The sequence below is a fragment of the Nerophis lumbriciformis genome, linkage group LG01 (assembly GCF_033978685.3).
Source record: "Nerophis lumbriciformis linkage group LG01, RoL_Nlum_v2.1, whole genome shotgun sequence".
Taxonomy (NCBI): Eukaryota; Metazoa; Chordata; class Actinopteri; order Syngnathiformes; family Syngnathidae; genus Nerophis; species Nerophis lumbriciformis.
Genome location: NC_084548.2, coordinates 54,371,159 through 54,394,310, shown reverse-complemented (window position 1 = coordinate 54,394,310; position 23,152 = coordinate 54,371,159). Strand labels below are relative to the sequence as shown.

The 23,152-nt window shown below is 42.5% G+C and overlaps 1 protein-coding gene across 2 annotated transcripts; it reads left to right on the top strand.

The window, feature by feature from the left end:
* On the top strand, positions 1–20,305 carry fignl2 (fidgetin like 2). Of its 2 annotated transcripts, XM_061986913.2 has the most exons (4): positions 42–108; positions 905–965; positions 1,217–1,357; positions 15,158–20,305. In XM_061986913.2, exons 3-4 carry the CDS (start codon positions 1,333–1,335, stop codon positions 17,191–17,193), a joined length of 2,061 nt encoding a protein of 686 aa, XP_061842897.1. In that variant the 5' UTR covers positions 42–108; positions 905–965; positions 1,217–1,332; the 3' UTR covers positions 17,194–20,305. The 2 variants fall into 2 exon arrangements, with proteins under 2 accessions (XP_061842905.1, XP_061842897.1); XM_061986921.2 differs by lacking the exon at positions 905–965 and having other exon boundaries at positions 1–108.
* Positions 20,306–23,152: the final 2,847 nt, after the last annotated feature.

The window sequence follows — 23,152 nt, the reverse complement described above, 5'->3', positions numbered from 1 at the left end:
TGGAAAAAAAGCAAAGCCGTGCATGCACACACACTGGTCTGGTCTGCTCTGCTGGCAGGATTAACATAGTGCTTTCACATCTAATGGAGGACATGCAGGCATGAATAGGTAAGGCTGCATGTCTTCTTGAGCTATCTGTGCTGATATCTGCTGTCATCACTGTTTGACTTTATTGCACTGGCTGGTGTCAAGAAGGAAGCAGTCAGGAGCTGACGTTTTTACACTTCTCATTCCAATCTATTCCTGACCTGCACCAGCAACGCTCTGTTTTTAGATGTAAGCTGCTGTGGTTCGGTGGACATAGTTTAGTAAATTGTTGTGATTGGACTGATTAATAAAAGTTGTCTGTCAGAGCAAAGGGAGCGATAGATGGATGTGTTCAGGGGCCGCCGTATGGTCATTGCATAATTTCACCTCCATGTAAATGACACATGAGTGAATGGACTCTGGACAATTGGCTTCTTGCACCTGTTTATTTATGCCTAGAGTAGTATCATGCAACGTTACTAATTGCTATAAGTGAAATAATCTTACTCAAAATTGATACTTTCTGTAGGAATTGTTTGACCTGTGCCATTTAATGTTTATTTTTGCAAAGACTTAAGATTTTCTTTGATTTAGAAACATCGGGTAGAGAAAAAACAATATTTGAATTTACATTACGTTTGTCTTTGTTATTTAAATAATTCAGTTTGTAAATCTTCACTCACAGTAGTGTCTTAAGTCAGGATAAAAAAAAATGTACCAGCCGGATTAAAAACTTAAATCTGAATTTGACATTTAATGACTTTAAATAGAGCTTAATTTTTGTTTCATTTAAAAAAATAATTTGTGTATATACACAATCAATGTTCAGTCAGAAACTGTGTAACATTGTGGTTCAAGTTAGTATTTTGCATTGCAGCTCCAAAATTGTTTGGTGTCTAAAGAATGCAGTCTTTGAGGGCCCGGTGCACAGAGCAGTGGTATGTATGAGTCTTTTTGTGAGGAAGATTTAGAAAGCCTTCTTTGGAGGGTGGACGAGGCTTCACAATCAGCTTAATGCCTGACTACAATGAATACCCTTGTGTGCGTCAGTTTGTATATTGCATAGATAGTGTTGTCATTTTCGTGACTGGTAAGTTATGTGCCAAAGGGTTAGTTGTCATGTTCGTCCAGACATTGTGCAGCAATCTGCAACTGTCTCACTTCTCTTGTCTTTCTGTGTCCCTTGCAGGGCTGTTGTGTTGTCAGTGCAAGCGCATGCCAGTGATGGACTACAGCCCAACGGACACTAACCGTCGCTGGCATTCACAAAACAGCATTCCTCTTTACTAAGACCAGCTCCACAGAATGCTGAGTCCTATTGTCCCCTATAGTGAGTACTTTCCACTTTTCTTTCTTTCCAATCCCTCTGCATGTGACAACAAACAACATGCCATGTCAGGCCTCAGTTGGACTTTGCCTCAATCAATGAGCCTCCCTCTCTCCCTATCGCGGCTCTGAAGAAGTAGACATTTCGTTTTGTCAGTTGTAAACAAATGAGTGGGGGGAGGACAAGTTAACTGTTAGAACGTACACTCGGCATCAGGCTTTTTCTCTGACATGCTTAACCTCAAGCCTGAATGTTTCATCACGAAGTGGAAGACACGGATAGAGGAAGGAGGCTGGACAGAGCATCCAAAACCCTTCGGTGTCCTTTTACCAAGACACTTCAGGACTCAGCACCACACACGTTCCTGCGCTCCCTCTATTTCCCACCCCTCTTTTTTTCTCCATCTAAAGCTGACCTAATAACTGACATGTTCAGTTTTTGCAATCCCCCCTGCCTCCCCCTTCCCCCCTCTCTCCAACCAGGCTTCATTTGAGTCCAGTGTGCTGGCTTCCAAAACAGCATTGTTTGGCGGCCAGCATGGGGCTGCCTTCCTGGCCTCGGACTCAAGAGCTCTTTTTTTCCCTTTAACTCACCTCAAAGGAGCTTTATCAGCATGACAGCTACAAGACAAGAAGGAGAAGTCAAACATAATGGTTCATTTAAAAAGTATTACCTAATAATGAATGTTACAAGACTGAGAGATCTTTTTTTCGCTTGCTTGCATAAAATGCACTTCATAAGCAAGACTGTGGGGGAGGGGGCAGTTCTATCTAGAGAAATTTTGGCTTAAAAGTCACAAGTTTTGACACTTTGTTGGCTTTTTGTTCACTTAAACTCCTAAAAATAGCCACGACAGTGTTTTTGTTATACAATTCCTCAGATTAGGAGAACTTGGAGTGACCTTTAAACCGTGTACGCATGCTTTTGCTGCTTCCCATCAAGGCGTGTTTTACTGGTTGTTCCATTAGCTCCCTGCAACCTTCTAGACCATATTGACCCAATACACTCCTCACTGCTGAAGTGGACTGCGAGTCAAAGAATGTCACAAACTGCTGGATGAATAGTTAGAATGCTATATAGAAAGACACACTACTGTTCATTTTAGTATACAGTGGTACCTCAACGTAAGATAGTTTTAAGATAAGAGCTGTCCCTCAGCTAATTGTTATGCTTTATGATGACATTTGAGTAACAAGCATCCCCGCCATTAGTTGGCATAGCAAATGTCACAGTGACCCCCGTAAGATTAGACCAAAACATCTAGTCTTACTCTCTAGCATTAGCTTATAGCTAAAGATGGACACAGCTTTGCTTTCCAACCTTGGGAAGGAAAAAAGTGAGTGTGAAGGACATTGCCGAGAAGAAGAAAAAGTGGATGATATCAACTGAATTAAAAAAAAAAAAAAATCATCAAAAACATAATCAAGCTCATCGCCAAATTGGCAAAGCAATTCGAGAGTATCACTGCTTGTCTGCAACATAATGATATAAGTAAATGTAATATATACTAAAATAAGTTGAACGAGTCAAACACCAGTCAAAATGTTTAAATCATATCGTAATGGCGGACATTTATCCATGAAAATATGGAAAAGCTGCTGACAGTGTGCTTGACTGAGAAACAGCCAGAAGGAGATACTGTAGAAGTCCACTCTCCAAGGTAAATGTTGTACATTATTGTTGCATTACTTCATAAAACTACTGAAGCTTTAGTAGTACATTATTTTGTATTGTTAGGGCTGGGCCAATATAACGATATCAATCTATAACGCTATAGACGATAGCAATAAAAAATGTGTTCGATAAACTTTCAATATATACAGTATATATAAATAACTTGCAACGTTTGGTTGCGCCATCTTACCGTCTCGCTGTTGATTCTCTGCATGGAATGAAAAGCAAAAGTAAAAATGAGTGCTCCAGAGCGCAAATAAATTGTGGATAAAACAGGAAAAGTCACCTGGACAGTTTTTTGGATTTTTTCAAACAGACCGTACGTACGGTAGTATGTATGGAAACAACAGGAACTTAAGTGCAGGATTGTATAAATCATATAAATAATAATATATGACAAATGTGCTACTTTCAAATAATAATTTGGTCCAATAATATATAAATAATAATTACTGCATAACATAAATTAATTTCCATACATACATCACCGACCACGTAACTTCCAAGCAGTAAACCTGTAAAAAAAATCTTCTCAGGTTTCTCTATGTTTACACTTTATTTAGCATTTATCACATAATCCTTATTTTGTACACCTTCATTTAAAGAGTTTATTGTGATTTTAGAATTTTGTTTACATTGATTGAGTGTTCTCCACGGTAGTGTTGACATTTCCCTATCCGCCTTGATTATACTCAGAGGAAGGTTACATTTTAAATAAATATTTTAACATTCAATATATTTTTCGCCTTGTCCATATATTCCTTAGTTCATGAAAAAATATAAAAATTTCATTTAATTTTTTCATTTATTTTTTTATTTCAGGCAATGACATAAAGAAGTACAAGTTGACAAAACATAATAATATAAATTAATATAGTGCATTTTGAAAAACGTATATCGTGATACAGTTTTTAGCCGTATCGCCCAACCGTAGTTTTTATACAATATTTCTTATCTCAAAATTTTTAGTTTTTTTTTAAAGGCATATTGAATTTTAACATTGTGTTGTTTTGGCGGGCCAAGCACCAAATAAATGGATTTCACTTTATTTCAGTGGGAGGCGTTGATTTGAGATACAAGTGTTTTGGGTTTAGAGCTTCATAACAGAACCAATTAAGCGTGTTAGTTGAGGTGCGACCGTGCTTCCGTCTTGCTCTCATGTGTCAAGATTAACTGGCTTCCATCTCCTCCGTCCAGTATCTTGTTTTCATGTTTGGAGCGTGTGATTAGTTTCAGAACAGCATGCAAGTGTGGGTCAATGTAGACAGAGGGATCGTAGGAGCGCACACAGCAGTGTTGGATAGTCACACTGTTTACTCTCAGACCAGTGACACACAAACACTCCCCTGCGCTGGCTGGTGACACTGCAGCTTACTGTCTTAAGGATAAAGACTGTAGTCAGGATTTTGCCGGCACAAATCTGACTGAGGGACTTTGCATATGTGCAGGACATGTGAAGACTCTCACCTCAATGATGGAATTCCCTTTGTGGGAATAGAGAGCTTTCCTGCTTCCCAACATACCTCTGACTCCTACTGCAGGCATTTCTGCTCCAGTCTCCGAAGTAAAGACACACTTGTGATGACTCACTGGCCATTATTATGTATGATCCCAGTCTGAACGTCCGGTCTTTCGCCTGTCTCTGGCCAGTCCACAGGACTTCGAGCAGGGGTGAGCAGCCATGACTGGACCTTACAAGAAACCCGAGAGAGATTCCACGGGCCATAGATACTCCTGGAGGGATTTGGTGCAAAGAATCTGTAATCTGCACTTCAAACAAACTCTTAAATCAGTCCCAGGCCACCAACCCAGGAGTGCCCTAACTCTTGTTGCTGGGGGCCCCCGCTGGTGTAGCGATACCTTTTCTTTTAAAAGAGCACAAACACATAAATGGAGTAGCTGGCAGTTTTTATAACTCTCCTCTGAATGACCCCTCTCTCCCTCGCTTTTAATGCTCGCTGCGGAGTGTCTTCCTGAATCACTCGGTTTAAGTCATGGAGTATCTTGCATTGAAGAAAGAAGTAGTAGATTTCGTGGTGGCCCCTGGAGGGGCACGTTGGAGGGCCGCACCGGCGCCCATCCCTATTGTAGGTCGAGTGGCATGAGTGCTTTGGCGGTGGGGCCTGTGAGGCCCTTGAGTAAACACAGAGGTGGCTAAAGTGTGTGTGAATAGGAGAAGGGATCATTAGTGCGGGGTGTGAATGAGCTCTAATTAGCCCCAAGTCTGTGTGTGTATGTGCGCATGTCTCAGCCCACAAAAACAAGAGGTTAGGGACCCAGGGCCCTGTGAGTCCAGCGGCCCTCTGCTCTTTCTCTCTAAGGGTTCATCAGCTCATTAAGGAGACCCCTGCTCCTGTTAAGGGCCCAATTAAGAAGCGGTGAGGTGGGGCTCATTTGGATCACTGGATTCCTGAGGCTGCAGAATTCACAGCTTTCACACAAATGCGGCTAATTAGTAAATGGCTGCACTTGAGATATAATTTACTTGAATCATTTTGCCGTTATGTGTTTGTTTTGCAGTGTTCATAAACCGCCTCGGTAGGAGTGAGGTCTGTTGATCCAAGTGTCCAATGTTTGTTTGTGTCTGCACTGACGGTAAACGATAAATCGCTCATGTGCAGAGCTCATAAAATGGGATCATATAGGGGCCAAAAATGTAACATGCTCACTGGAAAGGGAGGAAAAAGGAAGGGAAGCCGAAATGGAGAGATAGACGGAGATTGCAAAGAGAAGAGTGGGAGATTTGGCGAATGAGACAGATGGAAGGAGTGATTGGTCATCATGGGGCCTTAGGACAGCTGTTCTTTGATATATTAGTGAACACAATAACCCAAAGCCTGCCTGCAGTCAGAGAAAATAGGGACCCTGTTTTTCTTGAAGGGGAGGGTAGAGTGGACAGGCTTCTGTCATTTGTGGATGTGCGATAGCAAGCCTGGGGGATGGGGGAGTTGTTTCTAAAATTACAAGCATGAAGTGACGCATCCAGCAATTATTCTGCAGGCTTTCTAGTTTTGGAGAGTGCGGTGAAAGGGGCTGTAAATTGAGTGTGCTCACAGATGGGGGAGAGTGTTGGGTGGGGGGGGTGCTTTTTTTTTGCTGCACCACCATTAGCAATTCTAAACAGGTTTGTCAATTAATCAATGTTAAGCAAACACCATCATGCAATTTGGGTGCAGCTCCAACCCACACACTGCAAAGAAACTTTTGGTGACGGAGAATATTCAAGTCTATTATTCTCGTGTGGATTTTTTTCTAAAGTTGCGTATTGCATTTAATCTTTGACCTAGAATGGTATTCAGTGAAGCTCTATGTAAATTGAACAATAGTATTTTTGATTAGTACTGATCAATACAGAAATACAGAAAAATAAATAAAGAAACCTGCAGGTTGGTCAGTAGACAAGAAATGAGAAATAATCTTGCATCCTTGCCTTTTTTCACAATTATATGGAATCTTCCTTGACCAATATGCCTCAAACCTTTGTAGCAATTATATCAGGTGCAAACTGTTTTCATCATCTTGTTTATAAGTGAAACAAAAAAACCCAACAATCAGTCTTTTTGACAGCAGCAACAAACCCCAGCACATAAAAAGTGATTGACACACAAAAAGGCCATCCCTCAATACCACTGCAGGAGATGTAGTCCTTCCTCCTGCGACCAGCGTGCTCAGGCATATTTGAAAAGGCCTGCGTCTGCTAGCGTTGGGCAGCAGGTGTGAAAACTCCTCACCACAGCTCCCGCACTCTTGTGTTATTATATCGTTTTAAAAGCATGAAAGCAGGAGCAGATGAGCTGGTCGGAGTGAGTGAGTGAGATTGTGTTTCTTAGCAGCCCTGTGACTAACGCATGGATTTATAGTAATATTCTTGCACGGTGGGCAATTACACACAGATGATAAACTGATCCCTGTAGTTTGGTGTCCGCATTATCTCTGTCTTATAGCAGTTTGGCAAGCATCTCAAGGACTGACCCCGCACTTCCTTTTAACAACATTTTGGCCACAAGCCACATTAAGCCTCCGCAGGAGTGAGGTTCTCTGCATGCACAATATATGGAAGAAATGCATCATCCCCTAGCTGATAAAATGTGTTTTTCATACCGAAGTGAGAGAACACCCAGAGACAATTTTCCAGCGTCTCCACCTGCCACGCTATGAAATGTAGCCAGCCTCTTAGATTGGTGTTTTTATGACACGCCAGGTAGTGAGCAGCGGCAGGACAGCCACAGCCTAGTGAGAACGTCCTTCTTGATATTAGTGTCATAAATCAAAGTGAACTTGAGAACGCGGGACTTGAGAGGACTCCAGACTCTACGACAAATCAAGATAACAAACTCTGATAAATAACAGATTCTGAAGCATAGAGCCCAAACTCCAACGCCCCATCATTTATAGGTTTTTATTGGCTGTTCGAAGAGATGTAGAAAGAAAGAGGTTATTTGCGTGTACAATAAGTCATGGATGGATCGCTGAAATGGCTGATGCTGCTCTCTCGAGTTGCTGCCTGTTTTTCCTCAGTACAAATACTATACGGGATATATCAACTTTAACAAAGCTGTTTATTGGATAGTGTCAAAATTGCAATCCTGTCATTCAGAAATCAGTTCCGCTGTACACTGCCTTCAGCAACAAGCAGGACTGAAAGGTCCTTTAGTCAAGCAGCTCTTGCTGAAGTGTGTTTTTTTCTCAGTAAGTCCTCTGTGTTATTTCTTATAGCATAAAGAATAAGCATTCTTTGCATTTGAATACAAATAATTACTTTGTTGATAGGTATTTGTTTTTATTTTTTTTATTTTTTGATAAAAACAATATTGACATCCGGCACCATTTTAGGGACCAGTTGTTGACAGCAGTTTTAATTTAGTTTTAATTTTTTGACAAAAATGTATTTTAGTTTCTGTCATATTTCAGTCATCTATATTGATGCAGATTTAGTTTAGTTTTAATCGACTAAACTTCCAAATATTTAAGTCAGCTAAATGTACAGTACATTTAGTTGAATTCAGTCCTTGTTTCTTTCTGCCATGAGTACACATATTACAATGTGGGACTTGGTAAATGTGTACAGTTATGTTTTGCCCGTGAGAAATCCAATTTCTTTATCTCACAAAGAAAAGCATCTGATTCACTCTCTTTAGTACCGTATTTTTTGGACTATAAGTCGCAGTTTTTTTCATAGTTTGGCCGGGCTCCAGTGCGACTTATATATGTTTTTTTCCCTTTTTTATTATGGATTTTCGGCATGTGCGACTTATACTCCGGTGCGATTTATACTCTGAAAAATACGGTAACTCACAGAACTGTGATTGTATATGTTCCAAACTTGTCCCACCCATTTACAAAACAAAATTAGATATGATTGAATTTGTATTGATGTCAACAGTTTTGTCTCGTTTTTATTTGTTGACTAAAATGTCAGTTAATTGTGTTGTTGTGTTAGCCAATGGGCATTTATTTTAATTTGTTATTGTCTAATTTAGTCAGGGGAAAATTTGTTGATGACGATAACAGACAACAATTATTAGTAAAAAATGACTAATAATCCATTTTGTTGACTAATAATTAGATAAACATTCTCACACACTCTGAATTCAATACATTTGATATACTTGTATTGAAAATTGTTTAAGTACTTTTGGATAAATAACTTGATTTTAAAAGTAAAAAGAATATATAAAATCAGTGGGGTGTTTTATTTATTTATATTTTAACTAGGGCTGTCAAAAATAAGGCGTTAACTCATATGATTTATCCCCTAAAATTATTGCAGTAATTATGTATATACGCAGATTAATCGCGCAAATTTATTTTGACTGTACATGCTTATTTACCGTAACCGCTGATGATTATCGGAAAGGCGGCACGGCTTACTACATGGCCAGTGAACAGGTCAATACATACGTCAGTGCAAAGATGAGTGACGAGACTGTGGTGTGCTTGGTGGTAAATTGAAAATGCACCCTGACTGGACTTTCGAGTAAATGGTTACTGAAGTTTAAGGTGGAACTGCACTTATTAGGGAATTTTGCCTATTGTTCACAGTCATTACGAAAGATGTGACGACGGAAGGAGTTTAAAAAAAAAACATTCTAAATACTTAATAAATTCGATCAAAAGTCACCTTACAAAGGAGCTATGGGAGCCATTCAATGCTGCTAATAGAGCCCTGAAAAAAACATCAAAAACACCTCCATTGAGATTTTATATACGTGATGTAAGTATATGTAATGTAGTAACAAGCACATTTCTAACAACATTTAATAGTTAGGTATTTTGAAAATGTTAAGCAGAGGCGGCACCTTAATTTAAAAAACACATCACAATGTTCGCTTTTTTTTTTCTTCATCACTGATAATTACTTCACGTGAGCCAACAAACATAATAAAACATCACTTACTGTGCAAGGTCTGCTGTCATTAGGATGCCGACTGCTGGGATGTTCATATATTCCCATTTAGATGAAAAATGTCCCATAATCCTCGCAAAGAAACGGGGTGGGAGCGCGGGGGGAACAAGCGCTTTTCGTGTTGTTCTCGCCAGTTCCAGGTCCTAAGTGGCGGTCAATGTGGCCCAACTTGTCGGATTATATCACCAGCCACATTCTGTCCAGGTGAGATGCATGATTTATGATCTACAATAAACTTAGAGGGAGCAGTGAAGCGAGGAAACCGCAGACCACTTGATGATGTAAACATAGGCACACAGGAAGTGATCACATCGCCGCTACAAATAGTTTGTCTGCGTGAGCGCTTATAATAATAATATCACTAATACTTGGTTAATATTCAAGTCACAAAATGTAAATTAAGTATTGTTGGAGCTTTTTGAATGGTTATGTATTTGATTCAATGGGGGGAATAGTGGATCTCCCTTTGGCTCTGCTGTAAGCAGACTTTTATTTCCGTTTATTTAATATTGAGAATGCATTAGAAAAAAAAGTCTTTCATAATGATTGTGAACGATAGGCAACATTCCAAAAAAATTGCACTTCTCCATTAAGCAAATGAATAACATGCATTCAAGTAAACATTTAAAAAAATGTCCGAGGTAATATTCTGACAATAAAATGATGTTTGTGTCTGAATAGTAGGGTGTTTCTTTAAGTTAATTTAAATTATGCCAACATGTAATAACCTGCGAATCATCATGAATAATCCAAATTCAAAAATGTGATTAATAAAAAAAAAAAAGATTTATAATTTGACAGCACTATTTTTAACACAATATCTTAGTCTTTTGCCTTTCCTGTGTAATTCCCAGCTAAACTATACTAATATAAATTACATTCAACTTATAATTTGACTTTCACCTTAAACTATTAACTTTTAGTGCTGATGATTGACATTATTATGACATTAATTCTGTGTAATGACTGCACTGCCCCCTCACACAGATATTGACTTGGATAAATGCTTACCTGTAGTCAGCTTGTAGATGTTGCTGGCCATTACGGCTTACCATCTCAGCTTCAACAAGACTTATGTCACAGTATGATGCATGAGGCAACTGTACAAAAGTGGCATATGTGTCAGTTTGTCCACTCTTATCTTGTCCAGAGAATGTAAACAGGACGACAGTATCCTGTAACATTAATGAAGGGATCATTATTAGTGTGAGGTAGAGTGGAAATCCCGGTGAAAATGCTGACTGTTAAGCAAATAAATGTCATCATTGTAAAATGAAAAATTATTTTTAATAACACCGTAGTGAAGAGACAACATCAGCACAAATAATTAATAGATCCTTACATGACGTACTGAAGTTGTTGATAGCGTTCTATTGTTTGTGGTTGGGAGTGATGCTTTACAATGAAAGGAAGCCTGATTGGATTGATCCACAGCTCTCTTGTTTACAAGCAGCCTCTTCACAATCGCAACAGTTTAATAGCACGCTCTCCCAGAAGGCTTGTTGCATCCGTGTCCGTTTTGTTCCTCAGGGCAGGAAAAGCAAAAGTGCTGGGAAGGGAACCTCAGGGGAGCAGTGAAACAGTATCAAAACCCTACGTCTCTGGGCTTCCTGCCAAGATTATGTTTCCCTTTAACTAGCAATACCTTATTTTTATTTAGGAAAACACGACACACACGTATCAGTAACAGGGACAGCAATTTAGTTTCTCCTACAACAGGAGACGTCGTGACTCTGATGATGGCACATTAAAGCTAAAAACACTAAGTAGTCTAATTTTAATGTCAGACCATTTTCAAAGCGAGTTTTGGCTGAGGAGAGCTGCATCATGCACTGCTACAAAAGGATGCAGCTCACACAGGTCCCTCAATAAATCTCAGCCGCACACAAAAGCTCTCTGTGGACTGCTGCTGAATAGATTAATAAGATTTCCATAATTAGAAAGGCCTCTGACAATAGGATCCTTCAGCCTTTGTCTCAGGGCCAACTGGATTGTCCGAGCCGCGCACGTCTGCTGGATGGTCGTCCACCACAATGGCCGCACAGACAGTAAGGCGGTCAGCAGAGGAACATCTGTCCCTCCTGGGAGCGTGAACACTCACACTGTGGGAAGTTTAATGTGCATATCCTCAAGGTTCTTATCAATCTCCTTGCAGCCGGCCGAGGTCAGTGGTCAGCAAAAAGGACTGCATGTTCAAAGACTAATGTTTTCTTTGTTTTGGCCAATCACAGGCTACTTTCAAAGTTTGGGAGCAGTAGTTCTTATAAATGAATGGCATTGTTAATTTATAGTTTGTATCAGTGCTGCTCAAATAGTTTGATCTTAGTCACAATTGCTATTGCATCACTTTGGCATCACAACATATATTGGCAGTGCATGTATTAGGCATTATTTTCATTAAGTTCTATACCCCATCAAAATGATTGCACCACTACTGAGAGAATGTGCATATTGTCCTAATTTACAGACGTCTAATCTAAGCTTTCTTCCCGCCCACTCATTGCGTTAATCTACATGACAGCTCTGAAGTGTAGATTAGAGTTTGTACAGTCCAATGTCAAGTGCTGCCGCTCCAAACTCCAACAGGCTGACCTGTGTCGTGTAACTGTTTACGTATAATAAAACCAACTAGTTTGAAAAGTGATTAGTCTCTGTTTTAACAGTTCTCCGGCACATTGGTCTGGGGGGTAATGTGAAAGAAGTCCATTCTGTAGCGTCAGTACTCTGTTGATGGAGTGGACAGCAGTTAGCCCGCCTCAATGAGTCCTCTAATGTCCGCTCCGGCCCGCTTAGAAAGGACGTAGCGCCTGCTGTCCACTTTCCCCTCCCTTCCTCCTTCCATCCCTCCCTCCCTGCTGCAGGTTTTATGAGCTCCCCTGGGCTCTCATCCATCTCTGTCACACACAGGCCCTATTATTGGGGCTGCTCACAAACTGGTTGGGCTGCAGATGGGAAGGGCCTGCAGGATATGGTTTCTGCAGCCTGGACAAAGACCCACAAGTCAGTCCACAAAAATATGTGGTCATCGGGGTGTGGACTAGTTGGTGACTTGGGCTTGCTTGTAAAAAATACTAGAAGCAGAGTGTGAGAAAGGTTCTGGGGAGTCTTTGTCGTAGTGGCTGTGTGATGCTGTGGGTTGTAACTGAAAGCTTAAGGGAAGTGCTTGAACTAGTTTGGCCACTGGGAACTTAAGGCAGTGGATTTGAATATGAAGGACGTGGTAATCCAACGGCCATCTGGTCTGCCGGTCTCATCTGACTGAATAAATAATGTGTGTAATCTGAAAACACACACAGAGGAGGTTTGGAAAAAGGCTAAAGAAGAAGGCCAAAGTTTAGCAGTGCTGCAGATATTGAGATTTGATTTAAATGGCAATAAGAAACCTGGCTCCACACAGACAGCCATGAATAATGAATCATCAGGCATCCACAGAAGGGAAAGCAGTAAGGGCAGCCATGGCGGCTTTTGCCATATTCTTTTTTTACCTCCCTCGCTCTGACTGAAGTTGTCTCCACCTCAGGCTAATTCATGACAGTTCAATAATACCAAGCTATGTGTGGAATGTCAAGCTAGTACCTCAGCATGAGGTTGCGCAAGTCTTCATTCTGACACCATTGTAAAAACTTTTAAGCATTAGTGATGCGAATCTTACAACATCTCACGATTCAATTCAACTCCGATTCTTGATGTGATCATTTTATTCAGAGTCGATTCTCGATTCGACGCAATCATCGATTCAAACTGTTTCTCACAATGTATTATTTGGTATATTAATTTTAGCTCCTTTTGGCTGCTGACATATTAGGGCAATGAGTAAAGGGGCGTTCACACATTACCGGGTTAGATGGCAGTTCATGGCGGTGCACCAATTCAGAGATCGTGTTTACACCGGACACAAAACAAGGTAATTTGTCACATGAATCCTGAAAACCGCAGGGACTCGACAAAACAATTCAACATGTAAAATTTTTTTGGTAGTCCTGATGTTTTGAAATGGAACGTGTTTAAAACGCCTTTCAGCGAGTAATTAACGACAGCTTCAGTATTTGCACCGATGTGATAATACTGTGTTACTGTCACTGCCATAATAAGCCAGTCACATTTTTTTCCCCGGACCTTCACGATGTAAACACAGTAATTAATAGGGAGTTGGCGAAGTTAAAAATAAAGCATCATGGGCTTATCAATGAGCTACACAAAGGCACTGCGGTTGATGCAGAGTAGCGGGTGGAGGACTTTTGGGGAGATCCTTACTACTATCGTGCCAGTCTGCATTGGCGCAATATTGAAAACATGTTGAAAAAAAAGCATTTTTGGCACATAGCGATTCACGACGTTTCTCAAAACGCCATCCAAACTGGCAATGTGTGAACGCCCCTTAAGCAAGGAAAAGGCCTTTCACGATCAGAATTCCTAATCGTAAAAAATAAGAAATGCAATTCGGATGGGAATTGGTTTTTTTAGGCATGCATACAATCATGCACTTTATGGTATCTACAGAGAATGGACAACATTATTAACCTTAAATATAAATGGTTTCTCGCTAGTGTTCGTTTATGCCATACTTTACCGGTGTGCTGCCATTTGAATATTGTTCCGGAAAATAATGCACCTATGGTAAACCTGAAGGAGCCATTGATAAAAATAATATTGTTTTGAGCGATTCTTTTTCCCGCAGTCAAGGCAAAGTGCTCTGTGCATGATCAATCAGGCTTCCGCCGGGGCTGAAGTCAGCCACAAGAACAGACATTCCACTTTCCCAATGTTCCATGGGAGACTGTGCTGATGAATAGCACACTATGCTGCAATCCCAAACCCAACCCCCATCCGTCTTTCTGTGTTTCTCACTCTCTCCACACCACTGTCCAAGAGCACACACAAACACCCTCCCTCCCCTCCTTATGTCCAGCCGGCCCAGGGGCCTGTGGAGCTCTGGTGTACGACGGGTGGGTGGATTGGTGGGTGGTAAATGGGGGTGGAGGGCGCAGAGAGCAGGCATTCAGAGCAACATGCACACAGAGATAACAATAGCTCCTCTGGGAGACCTGCAGATGCTAGCAGTATAGAGGGAATAGTATAGTGGATCTTATCGGTGCTCCAACATACGCTGGGAAAACTGCACAACAAATCCAGCCTGCAGATCTGCTTTCACCTGCTTTTTTCTCCAGTCTGCAGCTTTCTTTTCCTCCCTCCACCTTTCTTTCCATCTCAGTCGAGCCTGCCACCGTGCAGGGCAGTGACACTGGAGAAGGGCAAAATAAATCATACAAAGGCATTTGATAAAAACTTAACATATTAGGAAAATTATTGGATTGATATTTAGGGATGGCCTTGTTCTTTATATTTTACCCTTTTATAGACTTGTTAGCATTTGTGGAAATGTTAAAAGTCATACAGGGAAGAGTCTCTTCAAAATTCCACAAAAAAGTGATACACCAAAGTGAGGACTCAGATGGTTCACATTAAACAAATCTATACTAATTACTGGTGTAAAAACAGTAATGCTACTGTATGTGATAACATGTTTTATATATTTAAGTAAATTTGGGAAAATAATTAAAATAGTTTTTGAGTCAAGAACATTTAAACATGCTCCTGGATTTCCTACCAGGATGGGAGTTGTCCAAACATTTTTGCTGGATCTGCTGAGGCCAAATATATCCTACAAAAGTTCATCCAAACATTTTCATACACTATTTTAATCGCTATGTTTTCCTCCCCAGGCCTATTAAAGATGCACTGGAACCCAGAGCATGCCCAGTCCCTCAGCCAGTGGCCTGAGCAGCACCTGGATGTCTCCTCCACCACCTCCTCTCCGGCACACAAGTCAGAAATCTACCCCGGTCGCGGCCGCAACTCCTACAACTACTCTTGGGCCAACGATGACATCTCTGCCCTCACGGCTTCCAATCTGCTGAAGCGCTACGCAGAGAAGTACTCCGGTGGGCTGGACTCACCGTATGACCGGCCACCTAACGTGGGCTCCTACCCAGAGCCAGGGGCCTTTGGTGGCCTCAATGGCCAGAAGACTGAACTGGAGCCCTGGCCTCTGACACACAGCACTGATGCCTCCTATTCCCTAGTGCCCCCTGGAGGCCATGACAGCCTCTCTGCTTCCAAGGCTGTCGCCACAACTGCAGGCCCTCCAGGGATTAGTAGTGTGTCAGTGGTAAACAGTAACCTCTCGGACTCTGGTTATAGCGGCAGCAGCTCATGCAGTGGCTCTAGCGAGTATCCCTCCAACTACAACGGCACCTATCTTGCCTCAGGATACTGTCCTCAACCTGGTGCAGCACTTCCTCCCGCCTCACTCCACACTATTCAATCCACCCCTACACTGGTACCCAGCTATAGCCCAACTGCACCTGTCTATAGCTACCCCCCCAGCACATACCCTCCTCAGTCCAGCCTAGCCCCCAATTATAGCCACCCCTCTGCAACTTACCTGCCATCAGGTCTGCCTGCACCAACTCCCATTCCAGCCAGGCAAGCAGTGGTCGGAGGAAGCTATAGTTACCAGAGCAACACAACTGAGTCTGGAGGGTCACTGAAAAGAAAAGCATTTGAGATGAGTGTAGATGAGGATGAAGGCGGGGACAGTGCACGTTACAGGAAATATAACTATGACCCATTGAAGGCAGGCGGGAACTCGCCTTACAGTGTGAATGACAAAACAGAGTGCAGAGGAAACGGCTTCAGCAGTTCATCAGGCAGCACAGATCCACAAAATTTTGAGCCCAATAAGCCTTCCTCTCAGCCCCTGGTGTCTCCTCAGTATGGACCAGCTGGGGAGTACAGCCCTCCAGCTGGCATGACAGGAGAGAATGGAGTGGCGGAGCAGGACTTCACCCAACAGCAACACCGCTCTCAGGCCCACAAACACTCTTCGTTGTGCGGTCCAACTGTTGAGACTCTGAAGAGTCCGGAGCCCAGCGTGTTGGACCTAATTAATGGGGAGATTTTGGACTGCAGCCCAGCCCTAAGCTGGGGGGAGTTGGCCGGGCTCACCCACATCAAAGCTGCCCTGGAAGAGGACCTGCTGTGGCCTGTGTTGAGACCGAGTCCGCTGATGCACCCACCAAGAACCATCCTGCTGTTTGGCCCCCAGGGAGGGGGAAAGACCACACTGACCCGTTCTTTGGCTTCACAGATTGGAGCCTCCCTCTACAAGCTAAGTGGAGCCATGCTGGCCTCTAAAGGGAAGGCAGAGGCGGAACACATCCTGAGGTCTGTGTTGCAGGTGGCGGGGGCACGGCAGCCATCAGTGGTGCTCCTAAGCCAACTTGAAGTCATGGAGGAAGAGGAGGGGCTGAGACAGACACTGCGCACCTTCTTAGAAAAAGCCCGGTCAGCTACTGGTTTGGTGATTGTCGTGTGTTCCACCGGCAGGCCTGATCTGCTGCAAGATGCGGTCCATCGCAGCTTCGCTAAGCGCTACCACGTTGGCCTGCCAGATGCGGGAATGCGCAGGCAGGTGCTGCTACAGGCGCTCTCGCTTCAGAGCAACATCCTGACCGAGAGGGAGTTGAGCATTGTGCTGCAGCGCGCTGAAGGCTACTCTGTTTGGGAACTACTGCAGCTCAGCCAGCAGGCACTCTCTTTGGCATCAACCACCACTGGGGCCATGCACGGCATCTCTGCCACGTCCAAACCCCCAGCCTTCACAGACTTTGAGAATGCCTTCTGCAAAGTGCGCCAGCACAGCACCACAAAAGAACTGGACACTTGTATAGAGTGGAGCAAGATGTATAGCCACTGAAGAGGCAGCCAGGCACTGTACTTGGACTTCTCATGTGCTTTGACGCAGCAAGCCCTTGTTTTCCTATCATAAACCATGCAGCCAAAAAAGCCGACCAAGCTTACAAATACATGAGAGTCAACATTTGTTTGTTTTACCGACATTAGCATGCCGAGTGTGTTGTTTTTGTTCACAATGTTTTGGTCTTCCCAAAGAAAAGAAACTAACCTTGATGAGTAGTGTAGCGTAAATGTGGTTTGGCCAATGGAAGAATCAGATCAATTTGGATCCTCTCCTGTTTAGCCTTGGTCCAGGACAAAATCAATTGTTTGTTGCTAGGTGATGTGGGCCAAGATAATGGATAATCAGGGTTTGGAAAATCCCCCATTTTTCTGCTACTCTCAGGATCCTATTTATTTCCAGTTCACTTGCATGCACGCTACTGCTAAACGTTCCATCTCTGCTTTGGGATCGGCAAACCAGTTTTCTTTGACCAAAAACATGACAAACCAAATCAGCTGTTGTGCTGTTCTATTGTTCTAATCAGACTGGAGCTCCAAGACACAATGCTACAGTAGCTGCTCGCCAAATACTAAACAGTTACTCCATGCTACCCTGAAGATTGATTTCATTGGTTTAATTTCCTCATGCCCGGCGACACTCGATGCTTGATTGTAGCAAGTACTTCATGGGTCTCTTCACTCTTCAAACCGTTACAATATTTGCTTTATCTTGTACTGCTGTCCTTGACGTCCACATTCAGTACAATAAATGGCGCTCACATTCCTTATTGACCGCAGAGAATCCTACAGTGGGCCCACCTGCACACCGAACACGTCTTTGTCTATTTCACACACTGCTTTTTTGTTTTCGTAGTATGTTAGTCTCGTTTGAAATGCTCAGGAAGAATTTCTTTACCTCAGAATTAAGAAATAAAGAATGTATGTGATCCTAGGGTCTTAGCGGAGAATGGCGCAGAACGAGGGAGAGAAAGCCTGGAGAAATGCGACAGTCTGGGCTTTTACCTCGGGAGAGAAACTTGAATAATGGTACAAGAGTAACATTGAATGTAATTCAGGTATTTCAAAGGATATTTGATGCCATAAATCCATGTATTATTATATATGAATATATAAATGTTTTTTTTTATGTTCTTTTATCGCTTGTTTTTATTGTAGTTTCTGGTGGAATGCTGATTGTCGTCAAGAAATACTATATAGAATACAGAACATCCTTTTTGCTGGACAAGCTACTTCCTTTGTGTGATGATGCATTTGCATATTTGTGTGTGGATGCCATTAACAGTATAAATATGTATAACACAAAATCATATGCCTCTGGTGAAAAGCATGATGATGTAAAAACACAATTCAGAGTGACAATTTTCAGTGTGCATGTTCTAGATAAATCCAATATGTAGACAATCCAAATTACCACCAAGCTGGAAAAATGGTCAAGTACAGTATTTCCTCGTTTATCACTGCTAATTGCTTCTTCGAAGTAGGAATCCTTAAGTATAAATACAATTATAAATGTATTATTTTCATAGGTAGAGCATAACAAAAATTTGTTTCCGACCTTCTAAATACATTTTTCAACATTACGAGAAATGACATGAAATGACGCATTTTAGTCACATTTACACAAATATAGCAAATCTTCTGAGGCTGAGCCAATCAGTGGGCACGATACTGAACATCTAGTGACCAATGCTACTGTCGTATTGATATCTTTAGTTCATTTAGCTATTTTTATGCTTAAAATACTTAGTGTAGAATAAACCTGAAAAAACAAACAAATAATCTGCGATATGGTGAAACTGCAATATATGAAGCGCAATGTGGCGAGCTATGACTGTACATCCAATAAATGGAGGGAAAAGTTAGGACTTCAATTTACAAATAGTATTGTGTTGACAACTCCCCGAATTGTTTTTTTTCATGCAGCCTAGAATTCCTAGTGGCGGCCCTGATGTGGACGGAAGTACAAAAACCCCAATACATAATCAATTTAAATCTTTACAAAGCATTTGTTTGCCAATTGCATCTCTTTACCTGAATGGGAACAGTTTGGGGAAGACGATCTTCCGTTCCTCGGTGTAGAAAACAAGGTCGATGAAGTTGGTAAATAAATATTTGAGTGTTTTTAGTACAGACTGAAGATGCATGGCGGCCTAGTGGTTAACATGATGCCCTCTCGGTCAGGAGATCTGATCTATGTTTGAATTTTTACGTTTTCTGCGGGTACATTGACTTCCTCTCACAGCCCCAAAAACATGCACTCAGGCTTAAATTGTCATATTTGTGAATTTGAATGCAAAAGGTTGTGTGCGATGGACCAGTCACTCTAACAAGGACGAGCCGTATTGAGTACGAATGCACACAACCCTGATTTCAACCTTTGGGATGAACTAGAACCGAGATTGTCCCTCACAGTATCAACAAAAGGCCTCAGACCCAAACCAAAATCTTGACGCTTCACTCTCACTTCCTGGTATCGATTAAGCGTACCACCGCCATGGTCCTGATGATGTAATATTCCTCTCCCTCCCTTCCTTCACCGTTCTTTTCCTCCCCCTCCCCCCTGCTCCCAATGCAATCTCATTAGATTGGATGGCCCCCAGCCACAAGGACCAGTGGCCATGTGGTATCGTATCTTACCCCCCCCCCCCAACTCCTCCTTCCCTTATAGTGATTCCTCCGGATTGGAAGTGGTCTGATTGATGTCCAACCAGCAAGCCTATAGCCTTCCCTATCCAGCTGGTGGCTTCAGCCATGCCACAGCACCTGATCAATCAGATGCCCCCCCGTGCATACTAATCACTGAACGACACACTGAAGGCTCAGCCTCCATTCGTTAAGTATTATTCACGACTTTTAATTCGTAAAAAGAGTAGTTTGTCCAGCAAAAAAAAAAAAAAAAAGTTTATTTTTTACACTGTTTGAATTTGTAACATTATTCTTGGTTATTGTACAATTTCTGTGACAATTTCTACCTCTTTTTTTTTTTTTTTTTTTTTTTGCGGCATATTGTACATGAAAGTATTTATTTCATGTCTTTTGTTGATGTCTGTTTTGAAAAAAAATGTTATTGAACTGTAATGGTCTACCTCAGAAAAGACTGTATTTTAAGAGAAGAGTATCACACAATATTAAACAGAATTTGTCAATATTGCACCGCGCTTACTGCTTCGTTTATTTCTGTGATTTCAGCAGTCTGCGATGCCCCGTGTAGCCCGCCTTGGCCTCCGGTGCGAAGGTTAACACAACGACTTAAACTAATTGCTAAATCGTTGAAACGCGCGAGACTGAATCATGCAGTTTTTTATTTGCTCAATCATCAGCTTGCATGGACAGTGGAGCCGTACAGTCAGCAGATCCATAGCACACAAAGCGGGAGTGGACAGGTGCAAACACGAAGCACCGTGGGTATTAAAGACATAAACAAGGACTAGTGCGCCCATACGTCTATGTCTTTTTATGTGTCTTGCGGCTGCCTGGTCCACACCGTAAGTCCCCCCGAGGCTTCAAACCGCAGCACCAGAGCACTGAGGTCCTTCATCCCCGTCACTGTCTGTAAACAACAGCACGTCCCGACGGCCCTACGCTATTTTTGGCCTTTTCCCCGACATCTCTCCAAGACCTGAAACCAACCGAGCGCTCGAGTAAAAGAGAACGGCGCAGCTAAGTTGAAGTTTAGTTGAACCCCGACCCAACCTTCCAAAGCTCCCAGTGTGTAACATCTGCGACTGAATCCCAGCAGAGCGGTGCCGCGCCTGTTGATGACAGACTAATTAATTCTCTAATAATGATGCATAGTTGTGTTGTAAGCATGGCCTTCCTCCGCGGCTGCCCTTCATCCTCTGATGAAGGGTAATGGTTTGTGCAGCTGCTAAACATTTATTTTCTGTCTTTGGCTGTCACAAACTCAATAACATCATCCGCACAAAGGCATCACCTTGTGAAACCGGCTGTGTGGAAATGTGACTTTGGAACAGGAGCAATGTTGCCATCATTTCTAAGGGCCTCGCTTTTACTTTGTAGCTAATACAAAAAGCCGGCTGACGTTTATGATATGGATGTGCCGATCTATCGGGCTACTGATCAGTAAGTTAATGTTAAAGTAGGGCTGGGCGATATGGCCTTTTATTAATATCTCGATATTTTTAGGCCATGTCACGATACACGATATATATCTGGATATTTTGCCTAAGCCTTGAATGAACACTTGATACATATAATCACAGCAGTATGATGATTCTATGTGTCTACATTAAAACATTCTTGTCACATACTGCATTAACATATGCTCATTTTAAACTTTCATGCAGACTTAGACTTAGACTTAGACTTCCTTTTTATTGTCAATTCAAATTTGACCTTTACAGCACAAATAAGAACGAAATTTCGTTACAAAAGCTCATGGTAGTGCAGGATAAAAAAAAGCAATAAGGTGCATATATAAATAAATGTATATATATAAATATATATATAAAATAAATATATATAAATAGATTACTGTACAGATAAATATATTGCACTTTTTCACATGCTTCCACGTTTATGGATGTATGTTATATTGTCTTTTTTATTCCAGCGAGTTAATCCATTTTGGGGGGAGTTGAGGGGATCATTTAATTATGATGCGTTCAAGAGTCTTACGGCCCGAAGGAAGAAGCTGTTACAGAACCTGGAGGTTCTGCTTCGGAGGCTGCGGAACCTTTTTCTAGAGTCCAGCAGTGAAAACAGTACTTGGTGGGGGTGGGAGGAGTCTTTGCAGATTTTCTGAACCCTGGTCAGGCAGCGGCTTTTTGCGATCCCCTGGATAGGAGGAAGAGGAGTCCTGATGATCTTTTCCGCCGTCCTCACCACTCTCTGCAGAGACTTCCAGTCTGAGGCATTGCAGGCTCCAGTCCAGACAGAGATGCTGTTGGTCAGCAGGCTCTCTATAGTGCCTCTGTAGAATGTGGTGAGAAGAATCAGAATCAGAATCAGAATCAGCGTTATTGTCATTACGCAAGGTAACGAGATTGAGGCCATTCCATACAGTGCGATGTGTGCATGCTAGAAAAACAATGTGCAAATATATAACAATATAAAAAATGTAGAAGTGCAATGAATATGGTGTGAAATGAATATATACATGAAAAAAAACCCCAAAAAAAACAGGGTGGTTGGTGGAATGGGTTATTGCACCGAAGAGAAGGCAGTTATGAGGTACAATGGGGCAGTCCGTTCAGGATGGTTATGGCCCTGGGGAAGAAGCTGTTCTTTAGCCTGTTTGTTTTGGTTTTAATGCACCTGTAGCGCTTCCCAGAGGGCAGCAGGTGGAACAGGTCAGAGCCAGGGTGGGTGCTGTCCTTGATGATGGCACTGGCTCTGTTGAGGCAGCGGGAGGTGTAGATGTCCGTCAGAGAGGGGAGAGGGCGGCCGATGATCTTCTGAGCCGTCTTGACCACTCTTTGCAGCCTCTCCCTGTCTGCTGCAGTGCAGCTGCCGTACCATACTGTAATACAGTAGGTCAGCAGGCTCTCGATGGACGAGCGGTAGAAGGTCAGCAGCAGGTCAGGCTTCAGGTTGTACTTCCCGAGGACTCTAAGGAAGTGTAGCCGCTGCTGAGCCTTCTTGATGATTGATGTGGTGTTGACTGTCCAGGAGAAGTCATTAGAGATGTGGACTCCAAGGTACCTGAAGGTGTGGACCCTCTCTACACGCTCGCCGTTGATGTAGAGGGGGGCAGGGTCGGTGCTGCTCCTCCTGAAGTCGACGATGATCTCTCTGGTCTTGCTGGTGTTGAGAGCGAGGTTGTTCTCCGAAGACCAGGCCGTCAGCTTCAGGACCTCCTCTCTGTAGGCAGCCTCGTCACCCCTGGAGATGAGCCCGACCACTGTGGTATCGTCGGCGAACTTGACGGTAAGGTTGTCACAGTGGGCCGGACTGCAGTCATGGGTGTAAAGGCAGTAGAGAAGGGGGCTCAGCAC

Coding starts and splice junctions, on each gene's coding strand:
- fignl2 (XM_061986921.2), top strand. CDS start 1,333: ATGCTGAGTCCTATTGTCCCCTATA. Junction 1,358..15,157: donor GAGTCCTATTGTCCCCTATA/GTGAGTACTTTC, acceptor TTTCCTCCCCAG/GCCTATTAAAGATGCACTGG.